Consider the following 14999-nt stretch of genomic DNA (forward strand, 5'->3'; position numbering starts at 1 on the left):
AACTGCTAGGTTGGCAGGAACAGGGACTGAGCAATGGGAGCTCACCCCATCATGGGGATTCAAACTGCCGACTTTCTGATCGGCAAGTCCTAGGCTCTGTGGTTTAACCCACAACGCCACCTGCGTCCCTGACACAAAGTGTTAGTGCTGACCTTTAAAGACCTAAATGGCCGCGGCCCAGTATACCTGAAGGAGTGTCTCCACCCCCATTGTTCAGCCCGGACACTGAGGTCCAGCTCCGAGGGCCTTCTGGTGGTTCCCTCACTGCGAGAAGTGAGGTTACAGGGAACCAGGTAGAGAGCCTTCTCGGTAGTGGCACCCACCCTGTGGAACGCCCTCCCATCAGGAAATAAACAACTATCTGACTTTTAGAAGACATATGAAGGCAGTCCTGTTTAGGGAAGTTTTTAATGTTTGGTGTCTTATCGTGTTTTTAATATTCTGTTGGGAGCTGCCCAGAGTGGTTGGGGAAACCTTACCAGATGGGTGGGGTATAAATAATGAATTGTTATTATTTTATTATTACTACTGTATAACATGCCAGCCTTCCAAAAAGTTTTATTGCTTATGTGCAGGGGTTCAACGTGAAGAATTTCCAGCAAGTAGGTACTGCCTGTTGCCCAGACTTTTCTTCTTGGGGAAACTTGCCAAAGGCTGAAACATTGCTCCATTTCACCAAATCGGGTTTTTTTTTCTTCAATTGCACAAAATGTTGCCCGCTAGTGGCTTCATGTACCAGAGCTGTTGTGGCTGTGTTGCATGGGTGCTGTGAATGCTAGCTGGTGGCTGCTACAATTTCACAAATTGTCGTCCGGCTGGAGTGGGGAGTCCATGAAAAGATAAACAGCATTGCAAAGAGAAAACTAAAAGCAGCCCTCTTGACCCATAGGAAGAAAATCCAAAATTCATATCATGGCAAAACCTTTATTAAACCAACAAGAGCAATAGAATCAAAAACTTGTACGCTGTTTTTGTGGCATTTTGATTAGTCTAATAAAGGTATTACAGCTAGTATAGATTTTGACATTACTGCAAATGTGTGTTTGTCAATTGGCAAAGAAGGCTCACGCACCAGGAGAACGTTAAGCAAAATAACTGCTTTGGCAATGTCTTATAGAAAGGCAGCGTATAAATTAATTAAATTTGCTAGCTTGCTCCAAGCCTAAAAGAAACATACAAGTCTGTCTTGTTAAAGCATTCATCAAGATTTAGCTCTGCAACATGGTTTTCAGAGTACACGATGTGAAGAAGAAAAGTAGCTAGCTTGAGTATATTGAGTGATACATTGTTATAAATTCACGTAGTCTGACGCAGTAGAAATATATTTAAAAAATTAAAAAATTGTCCAGTAGCACCTTAGAGACCAACTAAGTTTCTTCTTGGTATGAGCTTTCGTGTGCATGCAAAGCTCATACCAAGAACAAACTTGGTCTCTAAGGTGCTACTGGACATATTTTTTTTTAAAAAAATAATATATATTTCTATTGTTATAAATGTCTTTATTTTCCCTTCACCATTGAATACTACAATCACCAAGATTAGAGGTGGTTTCCAGGTGTTTTCTTGTTAATATATTTATTGATACTTACTCAAAAATATACAAAAAATCATACCTGTTATAAAATATATATAAAGATATATAAAATATATATAAAAATTCATATATTTTTATAATATATTGAAATCAAACAGATACTTAATCTAAAAAACAACAGAGGCAGAAAAAAAGAAAAGAAGAAGAGAAAGCAAAAGAGAAAAGGATAAGGAAAGATAAAAAGACTTCCAATTCTCTGTCCTGCAGCTAAATATAGTATTCACTCATTAGCATCCAGCCATTCTACTGACGAGTATTTTTTTCAATCTTCAAATCCAAATATTACATGTTCATTTTCTCTTTCATGCAAAAAGCCCATAGGAAGTTTCCAATCCTTAATAAATTTCAGTAATTATTTTTCTCTAATTAAACACATTAACTTTGCCATCTTAGCCAAGTCCAATAGTTTTATCAGCCATTCCTCTGTAGTGGGTCAGATTATATCTTTCCATCTCTGTGCATATAACAATCTCGCCATTAACTTATTTCATTATAGAAATCAGGCACTTGTCTGGCTTCTAATTCAGACTCTGACAATCACTTCCTCTTTGCTTTTTTTTTCGGGGGTGGGGGGGGCAACACTTCTTTTAGCAATGATTTCCAATTGATCCATCAGTGAGGACTCCTGATGCTCCGCTAAAGCCCCTTTACTCCCTAAATAGTAACATTCAGATATGTAAAGGGGGAAGAACAGAATGAGGGCAGTTATATCAGTCGTCTTTGAATTACTGTCGTAAAGCTCCCATTTTGGAGTGCCTTCAGTGACTAGGGCCTAATGAGGATGTTCAGATCTGATCTGAGTCCCTTACCAGAAAACTGGGGGGGGGGGACCCGTATATATTTGATCTTGGCAGCGATGATCATAGAAATGGCGATTGGAGGACTTCTTTCAGCAGGAAATCATCTGAAAGATGCCCCTTTTCCTTTAGCGTCTCAAGGCAGGCACAGTTGCAGAGACAGACAACTGAACCATTTGCGAATTTGGTGGCTGTTTTTTTTGTTTTTGTTTGTGCCTGTCTCCTTTCATTCCTACAGCTGCAGGCAGGCTGTCGGTGCTTGCTGGTTCTTGCTGACCCAAAGGTTGCTGTGGTGGTTCGAGAAAGATCTGAGTTTTATTACTGGGCCCTTTTACGTTTCCCTTTCCATTTCAGTCTCCTCCCCCACCGTCGGAAAGCCCTACAAATGTAATTATTGCGGCCGCAGCTACAAGCAGCAAAGCACGTTGGAAGAGCACAAGGAACGCTGCCACAACTACCTGCAGAGTCTTAACACTGAACCACAGTCGCTGGCTGGCCAGCAAGGTAAGTCTGGACCTGCCAGGCTGGGACAGGTGAGCTTGAGGGGCAGTGTTGTCAGTCACTTAGGATGGCTTTACGCACAGCAATTTTTGCAAGTATCCAAACCGGCTAGCAGGGTCTATGTGGGTGGAACAGTCCAAATTGTCTTCTGCAATGCAAAATGCCTTCCCTAGCTGGTACTTCCTCTTTGAGGTGGTTCCCCTCCACTGCATGGAATTTCCATCTAAAGGCAGATTTAGTTACTGTTGCCGTCATCATTATTATTTGCTTCATTTATGAATCACTTATCACAAGGCATCCTGCCACCTGTTTCAGCAGCAGGCACTAGTTAGGTAATGAGGACTAGAATCCCATATCTAGTCCGGGTGAAAATTTGGGTTTAGTGTCTAGAACATGTAGGGCCTGGTAGTCAGAGAAACCATGGCCTTGAAGGACAGAGTCTAAATGGGTTCAGTGATCAGGCTGGTCACTGAGATCCAGCTCTGAGGACCTTCTGGCAGCTCCCTCATTGTGAGAAGTGAAGGTAGAGGGAATTAGGCAGGGGGACTTCTCGGTAGTAGCACCCGCTGTGGAACGCCCTCCCATCAGATGTCAAGGAGATGAGTAACTATATAACCTTTAGAAGACATCTGAAGGCAGCCCTGTACAGTGGTGCCTCGCAAGACGAAATTAATTCATTCCGCAAGTTTTTTCTTCTTGCGATTTTTCCGTCTTGCGAAGCACGGTTTCCCATAGGAATGCATTGAAAATCAATCAATGCATTCCTATGGAGACCGTCCGGGGACAGAGGGGAAGGCGCGCGCCTTCCCCTCTGTCCCCGGACCTGTTTAAAGCAAGAGGCGGCGGGGAGAAGATTGCTTCTCCCCATTGCCTGCCCCGCAATCTCCAGGGACAGAGGGGAAGGCGCGCGCCTTCCCCTCTGTCCCCGGACCTGTCCCCGGAGATTGCGGGGCAGGCAATGGGGAGAAGCGATCTTCTCCCCGCCGCCCCTTGCTTCAAAAGAGGTCCGGGGACAGCGGGGAAGACGCGCTGCGCTTCCCCGCTATCCCCGGAGCTTGCGGGCCAAGCTTCGTTTTGCGAAGCAAGCCCATAGGGAGATGCGTCTTGCGAAGCGGCTAAGAAAACGAAAAACTCCTTCGTCTAGTGAGTTTTTCGTCTTCCGAGGCGTTCGTCTTGCGGGGCATCACTGTATAGGGGAGTTTTTTAACGTGTAATGTTTTATTATGTTTTTATATATGTTGGAAGCCGCCCAGAGTGGCTGGGGCAGCCTAGTCAGATAGGTGGGGTACAAATAATAAAGTTGTTGTTGTAATAGTAGGTGGGCTACAAATAATAAAGTTGTTGTTGTAATAGTAGGTGGGCTACAAATAATAAAGTTGTTGTTATCATGGACCTGGGGAACAGGATCTAAATTGGACGGACTAAATTTAGCATTGGGAGTCTGTTCCATCCTTGCCGATTTTGCTGTGTGACTTTTCCTTCCTCGGCAAATCACTGAACCATCAGCATCTACTGTTTTCACAATATAGGCCTTCCAAAGGTTGAGGCAGAAACGCTCTAGGGAGCCAAACGTCACACCTGCTTTTGTTTCCTTGCCAGGTGACGAGATGCGAGACTTGGAGATGGTGCCGGACTCCATGCTTCACTCCTCAGCCGACCGGCCAACCTTCATTGACCGACTGGCAAACAGCATCACCAAACGAAAACGCTCCACACCTCAGAAATTTGTGGGTAAGGAGCTTCCCCTGGATTCCTGGAAGTGGACTAAAGGTAGTGGCAGGACAACGGCGCTGTTGACCACCGGCAGTTGTGTTATTTATTGTCTTGGGTGTTTCCCTGTGGGCCATCAGATCTTGCATTCACAGCCCCGCCAGCTTTTATCATCCCTCTCCGTGCTGGATTGCAAAAACAAAAGGTGGTTGGGTAGGGCATCTCTCAGCAAGTAGCAAGATGGCAGCTACCACTAGACTGGGATTGACAGCCAGTTATGCTCTCTGGAATAGCTGCCGTTAGTGGGATTTGGCTTCAAGTCTGGCCCAGAACTAAACTACAAGGTGGTAGACACACTAGATTAATTTGGCTGTTGTGGGAGTTGTTTTCTTCTTTTTTCATGGTATAATTTAATTGTATTCATGTTATTGAATGTGTTGTAAGTTAGAGACCTTCAGGTAACACGTCACTGACAAGTCTAATAGTAGTAGCAGTAGTAATAAACAACTAATAGGTGCAAAATGGAGTCACAAACTCAAGAAGCAAGTTCCAATTGAGCCTTCCCCCTGCTTCTTACATGAAGTATTCCTTGCCTCCAGTCAAGTGCAGACTCAGATCTATGTGCTGCGGAGAAGAGGAAAGCCTCATGCACCCACTTCCTTGCCCAGCTGTTGCAGAACAGCCCTGCAGTGCTACCAGCTGAGTCTTTTAAATCCAGTAGTTGCTTCCAGCACCCTCTTGCAGGCCAGAGGGAAACAGGAAAGGACGAAAGCCCATTCCTTTTTAAACAGGCTTAGCCAGCACACCCTACACTTTTCCATTCAGCCAGCACACAACTTGCTGAGGAAAGCAAGCCTTGCTTTCGGCTGCTTTATCCAAGCTTGGAGATCAAAGAAAGGTTGTTCATTTCCCAGGCAGACCCCCCTCAACTTCCTTATGACTGGGAACCCTGAGACCAACACTCCTTGTATTTTCCAGACCACTCCCTTATAACTTCCGTAGAATGTAAAGGCAGCCCACGTTGCCTGAGTCTCTTCCCAGAGCTCAGAAGGACATGCTAGTCTCTTACAACTCTGATCCTAAACTTCCGGCAATGTAAATTCCAGTTGTCTAGACACGTGGGAGTTCTAGAATCCTGTGGTTGGCAATTGCACACACGGTTAAATTGTGAAACCTTATTAGAAATAAAAGGTGGGGGGAAATTGGCAGACGGTAAGATCAGAATACAAAATAAGCCAGAGAGCACTGTGGGCCTGAAACTGGACCAATCCCAGCTCCAGCCCCTACGATATAATATTTCTAGTCTGTTTATGAGTAGACAGCAAGGATGGTTAGCTTCCTGGTGGTATAGAAGACCCAATCTGGACCCCGATGGTAGAGGGACCTCTCCCCCAACTACAGGAGCTGCTCAGCTTTTTAAAGGTTCTCTCCCCTCTGGTTCTTTTGAAGGAAGGATCTCTGGCTCTTTCTGACCAATGAGAACCAGTTGCTCAGGTTGGTCATGTCTCTCAGGTTCTCTTTTTGCATTTGAAATGGACAAGAGGGGGCTATGTACAAGAATTGGCAGGGGCAAGAGATTAATGCCCTGCATGTGCGGCAATAGCTGCATCCAGAGATTTCTTTGCAAGGTTTTTTGTCCATGTGCTGTGCTCTTATTTGACTCCCTAACAGGCTCATCGTATTGACCGTAGAGGGAACTTGTCTTTTGATACCTCTCATCCTTTGCCTTAGGAGAGAAGCAGATGCGGTTTGGCCTCTCCGACATGGCATTTGACGTCAGCTCCGGCTTCGAGAAGGACGTGGAGATGGTGGCGGCCCACCATCCCATGGACACGAGCTTTGGCGGATCCCTGTCCTTCATGGGAGCAGAACACTTGCGCCCTCTCAGAATCCCGCCGACCAACTGCATCTCCGAGATCACCCCCGTCATCAGTTCCGTCTACACGCAGATTCAGCCCCTCCCGGGCAGGCTGGAAATAGCAGGAAGCCGGGAAGCTGCGGAAGGCCACGAGGACCTTCCCGACGGGACGCAGATTGTGTACCGGGCATCTCGGGAGCCCAGCATGGTGTCACCTAGCAACGGCTGCCAGGATTCCACAGACACTGAGAGCATCCACGAGGAGAGGGGCTCACAGCAGCCGCTGCTGTCCGTCATTGGGAACTGCACCAGCAGCCGGCAGAGTCCGGCCTACGCCAAAGAGGACCCGAAAGTACAAGAGGGCATCATTCCCACCACTACTCGGTCAACTCCCAGCTCAGCCAAAGAAGCCCTGCGTGTGGTGAATGATGAAGGGGAACAGATAAAAGCCTTCAAATGCGAGCACTGCCGAATCTTGTTCCTGGACCACGTCATGTTCACTATCCACATGGGCTGCCACGGCTTCAGAGACCCTTTTGAATGCAACATCTGCGGCTATCACAGCCAAGACCGGTACGAGTTCTCCTCCCACATAGTGAGAGGGGAGCATAAAGTCGGCTAGTCCTAAACTCTCTCTCCCCTCTCTCTCCACCTCCCCAAATCTCCCTCCCCATCTCTCGTGCCCCATCCTCGTCGGGTATGGAGCCGTTCATTTCTTTTGTACTCCGTTGCACTGACTTTGGCTAAAAAAGAGAAATGTTCTAAAAAAATAAAATAAAAACCCTAACTTAAAAAAAAAAAATCCAACAAACTTGAGATGGGGAGGAGCTCATAACATTTGTCTTTTCTACGCTGTGTTATTTAAATACTGTTTATTGATTTTAAAGTTCTCTTGTGCTTTTGATTCTCTTCCACTCATAGTTGTTATTTATTAATTTCATTTCTCTATTTTGTTGTCATGTAAGCCTTTTCTTTATGTCATTTTGCCAGGGGCTTCCTCCATTTTGAGGGACACGACACACACCTCTGGTACACATGAGCAAGAAATTAGTGTCTTTCATGTCTGTCTGTCCCTCCTTCCTCCTCCATTCAAAGTTTATTTGGGCTTCTTTTGGTGAATTTCAGTTCAGGTATCTCTTGTCAAGCCACCATGTTAGACGTTAAGAACCTCAGATCAGGTGCTAATATACTCTTGTAGAACTTCGCCCTTTCAAAGGGGCTAGGAAAGCCACGATTTGAGTTACACTTAGATGGTGATGTCGGGAAGAACCGCGTGTTCCCTCTTTTTTGGGTGTCTGTGAAACACAGCATAGGAAGGTATCCTACTAGGAACTCTGTGGTCCCGCGAACTCTATACCTCTATGCTTCTGCTTTGTGACAGCTTTGTGTCTCTTCTTTTGGGGCACAGAAAAGGTGGCGAATTCTGCATCTGGTAAAAATGAAGGAGCTGCAGCGCCAACTAGTCTGAAGGAAGGTGGCAAGCGTTTGTGTACAAAGTTTGCCAGGGTGCTGCTTTTGCAAGCTCAATTGAAGATCAGCATTAGGAAAGCAAATGCTCCCCCCCCCCCCCCCAGGATACAAGGAAGGAACCTTAGCATTGCCTGGTTAAAGGGCATGTTCTGCATCCTAGCTGTTAAGAATCTGGGATGCCCTCCTTCAAAAGGATGTGCTTGGTGTCCGTGTTGTTCAGCGTGACCTTCTCTTCAGGAGGGTTGCTTGAGCTAACGTCCTCTGAGCTTCCTTCTGCCGGCTCTTAAAGAGTCTTTTTTTTTTTTTTTTTTAGTGAAAGTTTTAGAAGGTGTGAGCCTCAACCCTTAGGTGAGTGTATGTCACCGACTTCTCTCTCCAAAAGCATGCAACTTCCGTAGGGTGAATAAATAAACATGACCCTGTTGGATGTGATTCCTAGGAGACATAATCAAGGGACTTTCAGTGGAAGGCAGGAAACAAGATAGCAAAAGCCTCTGTGGCTTTTAGTAACCTCCCTTGCAACTACTAGAGTCGGGTGCTGAAGCCTTGTCACTTCTTGCTGCTGTTCTGGTGCCTGACTTCTGCCTCTCTCTAGTCAGTTGCCCAGGAATTGGTTATCACAAAGTAGCTTGGGGTTTGACTCCTTTCCCAGCAGGAAGGGCTGCCTTGTTTTTGCACAGATCAGTCAAAAACCTTAGTGATCCGTGTTCAGAAACCATATGGGGTTTTTTTTTGGACTCCATTAGCAAACTCTTGACAGCAGCAGCCGTGAAGGTGGAAGGTCCTTGTCTTGTAAAGCTACATAAAAGCACACAGTGGCATGGACAAAATCGTGTAGAGTAACTTCCAGTAACCTGTCTGCCCAATATCTACACAGTAGCCAGAGTCTCCCATTTTCTCACAGGTACGTGATCAGTGGTGCCAAAGAGGGCCATTGGTGTTCTGCAATGCAGATCCCGCCGAAAAAAACCTTGCTTTGTGTACTTTAGTGTCTTAAAAGCCTTGATCACCACGAAGGGCTGAAACCTCTAATTCTGTAGTTTGGTTGAAGATGCGTTTCTGTTAGTGGACTGTAGGCAGGATTTGTTACTCCACGTCAGGCTTATGCAGTCATTCCTACCAGCCCAAGCAGAAATTCTGTTTATGCTTGCTTTTAAGAGTGTAATTGCCAAATGTAAAGGCTTGGGGGATGAGGCAGCATAACATGGGAAGTTTGCCTTTCTGCAAGGTGTTGTCCTTCGTCTCAGCACCTTGACCTGCTAGAAGCACCTTGCCTGACAGAAAGAGATGGGAGGTAAGGGTAAAATTGTATCTCTAGTCTTAGGACACAGCAAGGGGAGAAGGCTTGTGGTTTTAGATAAATGCCCATGATGCATAAAAAATAACTTGATCAACAGCAGCTCAGCAAACTGCTTCCTTGTGGGATAAACCAAAGGCTGTTCTTTTTCTACTTATAGAAACACCTCAAGTTGCAACGTTTTGTTCGGTTTTGCCCTTTTGTTATTAGACTGCTTTTTTGAGATGTGAAATGCTAAATTTTCCGAGCTGTCGCCACCCCTTGCAAGGCCAGACAGATTTGCTTAACTGGAAAGTCCTTGACAAATGAGATATTCCGGGGGATTCCTCTAGAAGATGGGAAGGTGAGAACCTTCCTTCAAATAGTTGCACTCCACTGTTCTGCCACACTTTCTAAAGCTCTTAACTTTTCTGGTACAAAGTCACTTTCCCCTTCTGCCTTGTCACTTGGGTTCAGCATACGAATTGTATCTTACAGGTTCAGAAGGCATTTTGAGCTGGTTCCGGCAGATGTGTATTTTGTGGCTTCAAGCAGAGGGAATAGAATATTAAAATTCTTGTCATTAAGATTACTATTGTGCAATACGAATGGAACCTGCTGGGAGACTTTGCCAAATTGCTAAAGGGACTTGAGAGTCCACTTCCTGTCTTTTCAATGAGGATTGTACTTTCCCCTCCCTCCCTGTTATTCCTTAGGCCCCTTGGATAAAGGATTTTGATTTTTTTAAAGCACTCATATCTCCTATTGGTGTACAGTATTCAGCACTTTTTGTGATTGTTAAACCGAAGAATCAGTTCAGAAGGCATAGTTCCCCCCTCAATAATTCCCAAGACTTGGATGCTCATTAAATTATATTATTTGAATGAAACTGCCCAGTGGTGATTCTGGGGATGACAGTTCTGTACTGGGAATTGTTACGGGGTTTCTCATGTGGCTGGAAGACATCTTATGATCCAGCCATTATACATTGTATTTTTGAATGTTTTGACTTCATACTGCTTTAAAAGTTAGGATTTGTCCACTACAAATCTTGCAAACATGAAGGTTTGAGTCAGATTAACACAAGCAGTTTGATAAGATAATTGTGTTGAATGAGTGAACTCAAGGTGTTCCATTTGTGCCCCTGGAAATCTGTGAGAGCATATCTTAAAGCTGCTTCTTAGCTATTTTTTAAAACACACATTTGGGTTCTCAGGAAAGGCTTATCTAAAGACTTGTGAAAGCAGGATGTTGGAAATCTAATGCACATTTATTACATTTAATAAAAAACCTCAAAGCTGATTTCCAACTTTTAAAGACATTTACCTGTCATTGAGTGACTGTTTTGGCCCATTTTGTGTATATGAGCAAGTAAAAAAAAAGCTTCTTCCAGAATGCGTTTTCAACATTTTTTCCCATGAACCGCCTAACACGCCAGTATTTTAGATGATTCTTGCATCTTGCTTATAGGGATTCATCCTGTGAAAGCTAACTAGCTTTTCACATAAATGCGTTCAGAGAAAGATCTAAAACATTTGTCGCGTGAACCACAAATGTTATAGAATTAAATCTCTGAGTTGAGATGTTTGCACATCTTCTGATCCAGGTGTGTATAGTAGTAATGAGAGAAGCAAACTCCTAAACTCAATGTGTGCATGTTTTTGTTCCTCCCTCTCCACCCCAGTATGAATCTAGGCCTAGAATGGTGTTTGCAGGAATCATTTCAATTTATAGGAAGATTCTCTTGTAGGATCTGACAAAGAGCACTTTCCTCTAGGTACATGAGGCTGTCTGGACCTCTGGTTGTGGCACACATGCAGGGTTGAAGGCTTTTCTCCCAGTGTGTTTTGCAACACTATATTTAATTGGCAAGCACTATTTGGTCCGTCGATCGAGGTGAAACAAAAGTTGGTATTTACGAAGTCCTCCAACTATTGAAAGAGATCACTTATTCCCCAGACATAGGCAAAATCTTATGCGTGGTGTTTGTTTGTTTGATTATGTGACCAGTCTTTTAAGCAGAAGTGGAAATAAAGCAGAGAGCAAAATTTGTATCTGCTTTTCCCCCACTTAGTAGATCAGCTGCATAGTTCATGCTAGGCACTTAAATAAATCTGAATCTGTAAAATAGAGCTTGGGGGAGACACACCCCAAAGCAGCTGTTACACAACCGGGGGCCTTTCCACATGTTTTTGGGGGCTACAACTCCCCATCAGCCACAGCCATCTTGGTTTGGGCTGAAGGCGAGTTACAGTACAAAGCATCTGAAACACCACCTTAGGGAAAGTTGCTAAGAATGTGGAGTTTGTTTCCCTAAAATAATCTATTCTTCCAGTTCTAGAAGTGATCCTCAATGCTCTCATCTTTCCCATGTAAGATTAGAGTTCTTTCCAGCTCCCCTAGACCAAATTCTGGGAAGATGCATCTTTCTTTTTTTTCCAATGCAGAGACTAATATTGCTGTGAAAACTGTAAAACATAATCCGACTAGCTATGCTTGTCAACTTGATACATTTGTCAAGAAGTGGGGGCATGTATGGACTTCTTGACATATAACATTGGGAAGGAAATACGTTAGTGCAGTCTTTCTTGTTAAGATATTTTTACAGGTTGTTGTTTTTTCCAGATACAAGTGTGATTCTTTGACAAGAACAACAACAAAAAATTAATAGGAAAATCGGCTTTCATAGTTGGGTACTGACTTCTTGAAAGCCAAAGATGGCCCTTGGGTGCTTGGCATCAATTAATGCCACACTGGTAAATTGAAGCACCTAAAGGGTCATTTGTTACTGTTGATTTCTATTTGTAAAAAGTAAAGATATCCCTTTGTGCCTCCATACAAAGCCCACGTTCAGACTTTTTCTTCCTGTTTTTAGTGGGAATAGAACTGCTCTCTGCAGGAACTCTTTGGTTTTCTTTTGGTTTGTTTTAAAAAAATCAGAAATATTGGGTAGTTCTTGAGCTAAATGAAGACCTCCAGCTCATCACTGTTGAACTATATTTACTGCACTGTGGAATGGTATGAATCTCTCTTAAACCTGCTTCTGTGATGAATCAGGGAGCAAGAATCCTGTTTCAGACTTCACAACTTACCTCCTGCTTCTCCCCTTTTGTGAAAATGGAAACAGGTTTTGTTTTTAGAGAAACAAAGCTCTAAAATTTCTAAGAAAACCAGTGTTCTGTTTTATTTTTGCTTTCACCTGTATGAAGAGCCTAAAAAACAAATCTTGGAAATTTTGTAAAACTCCAGGTCTCTAACTTGTGTAAATATTATATATTTTTTAACCAGATGTATGAAGAACAAAAGATGTGCAATATCCCCAACCCGCTACAATATTCTTCTCTTCTTTCTAACAAGCTTTCATTTGTATATTGTTATTGGATTTGCTGGTGTCGCACTCTTTTCCCTTTATTTTTTTTTTGGTGGGGTTAAACTCACTTTTAAATAAAAGAAAAACCTCTTACTGCAAAAGCTTTTTTGTATCTGTAATATATTGTAAGTACATATTTGTGTAATGGAGATTATACTACTGTTAAGTTTTGTACTGTACTGGCTGAAGGTCTGTTATAAATAAACATGAGTAATTTAACAGCCTGGTCTCTTGTTTTCCTAACTGAATTATTGCCAGTTTTGTACTGGTTCCCCATTCTTAGATCAGCACCCCGTTACAAAGCCATGCTGATTGATTAATTCACACATGCACAACCCCCCCCCCTTTCATTTCATCAGAAATGAACGGATGTGCTCATGAAGATACATGTATGCATTTCTGCTACCTGCAAAGACGGCCTAGGACCCTCGTACCGACGGGACCGCCTCTCCCAGTATGCCCCACGGAGGACCTTAAGGTCCATATGTAGCAACACCCTAGAGGTCTCGGGCCCTAAGGAAGTTAGATTAGCTTCAACCAGAGCCCAGGGCCTTCTCAACACTGGCTCCAGCCTGGTGGAACGCTCTGCTTCATGAGACCAGGGCCCTGCAGGATCTGATTTCTTTCCGCAGGGCCCGTAAGACAGAGTTGTTCCACCTGGCATTTGGCTTGGAGCCAATTTGATCCCCTCTTTCTTTTTTCCTTTCTCCTCCTGTGATGAGGCTGTGTTTTAATGTTGTATTTTAATCTTGTTTTTAAGTTGTATTCATTCAACTTGTTTTTATTATTGGTTGTTAGCCGCCCTGACCCCGGCCTTGGCTGGGGAGGGCGGGGTATAAATAAAATTTATTATTATTATTATTATTATTATTATTATTATTAGCATTGCAGTTTCCTTTATAGAGGAATTCTGCTTCAAAGAGAGACATTTTCATAAGTTTTAGGACAGGGGTTGGCAAGGTTTACCTCACCTGGGCCAGTTCACTTCAGTGGAGATCCCTCCATGGGCTGGATCGCGCGCGCGCCCGTGATTTTTGGTGTCTGCGCAGACGCCATTTCTGGCACCACAGAAGCGAGTGGCTCGGTTTGGGGGCATCTCGTGGACCGGTTAAACAACCCCTGTGGGGCCACTTGTGGCCCATGGGCCTTAGGTTGCCAACCCCTGTTTTAGGACCTAAAGCATATATGCCAGTCCAAGTTGCCAGTTGGACAGTCCAAGTTGTTGGTTGGACAGAAACAAGAGTAGTGTATAAGCAAATACCTATGTTTATAGGCTCTTCCATAGGATCCTTCTGCTTGTCCCATTAAATAGAGCGAGAGCCAGCACTGAAAACTGAGCTGCTAATCTTCATGTTTGTTAACTTTTTTTATGCTGTCGCTGTTACTATATCTGTCACCTGATTTCAGAAAGGTGAATTCAAAGTGACCTTGAGATGCAGTGTCATGCTCTCCGCAAACACGACTGTGGCTGCATCTACACAGCTATAAATACAAATTCTCGGGGGAGGGGAGGACGTTTTAAAGCTCACGATGGTAAATTTCATAGAGTTCCAATTTCAGTTCTACAGCGTCAACTAGTATTATAATGCATTTATAATTTGTTTTTACTAATGTAGCTGAGTCCTGTAAGTATTTGCACACGACTGAGTACAGAAATATTATTATTATTATTATTATTATTATTAAATTTTATTTATACCCCACCCATCCTATAGTTGGGGGACGCTTCCATGGCTGCCCACCCTCTTGTGAGCCTGTTCTTGAACGCCCAAGAATCAAGTTCTCAGAATTAAGCAAATTTATGGTTTAATAGATGCAGCAAAGGAAGAATCTCTCTCTCTCTCTCTCTGCTTCCCACTTTTTATCTTTTATTCCTTCTCCCCATTCACGTTCAATTAGGTCAAGGCCACAGGTTCCCTATGTGATGCACTAGTGTTGAGGAAGAAAATCTCTGGAAGTAATCAATTACATCCCTAACACTGACTATGAAGAGTGCTACTACCTAATTAACGAAGAAAGAAGCTGTAAAAACATACGTGGCTGGAGTGGTGTTTTTTGTTTTTTTAAAAAATCCAAACACTTCAAACTACCGTATTTATATGTCGCGGGCCTTGAAACCATATCAGCAAGATAATCTGTTTCTTTACCTCAGGACACTGAAAAAGGAACAGAGGTTCCCAAGATGCCTAATATGAGTGAGACACACGGTTTACAACTGCCACGTGAGAGTACAAACTCAAATGTTCTAAAAATGGGTCAGAGTAATTTTTAGGATTCTATTTATTAAAATCATCTGCATTTGAAAGTATTTCTATATATCAGAAGTTCCATAAAAGTAGGGCTGTGGGAACTGTACTGGGGAAACCCAAGCCCCATGCCCAGAAAACATAAACTCTGTGGTGTCTATAAATCGGCATACATTT

General features: G+C 43.6%; 1 protein-coding gene across 7 annotated transcripts in view; it reads left to right on the forward strand.

Annotated features, from left to right (window-relative positions):
* The window catches only part of IKZF4 (IKAROS family zinc finger 4), a 71706-nt gene extending 56901 nt beyond the window's left edge, over nucleotides 1-14805 (forward strand). For 3 of the 7 annotated variants that reach the window (XM_079965491.1, XM_079965488.1, XM_079965494.1), the window contains exons 6-8: nucleotides 2746-2895; nucleotides 4492-4662; nucleotides 6334-12795. In XM_079965491.1, coding sequence (XP_079821617.1) covers nucleotides 2746-2895; nucleotides 4492-4662; nucleotides 6334-7082 — 1070 coding nt within the window. In that variant the 3' untranslated portion in view covers nucleotides 7083-12795. Of the gene's footprint in view, nucleotides 1-2745; nucleotides 2896-4491; nucleotides 4663-6333; nucleotides 12796-12935; nucleotides 13195-14475; nucleotides 14699-14728 lie in introns of those variants that run through there. The other 4 variants (XM_079965490.1, XM_079965492.1, XM_079965489.1 and 1 more) reach the window with 4 other exon arrangements.
* Nucleotides 14806-14999: the final 194 nt, after the last annotated feature.

The sequence above is a fragment of the Podarcis cretensis genome (genome assembly GCF_951804945.1).
Source record: "Podarcis cretensis genome assembly, chromosome: 2".
Taxonomy (NCBI): domain Eukaryota; kingdom Metazoa; phylum Chordata; class Lepidosauria; order Squamata; family Lacertidae; genus Podarcis; species Podarcis cretensis.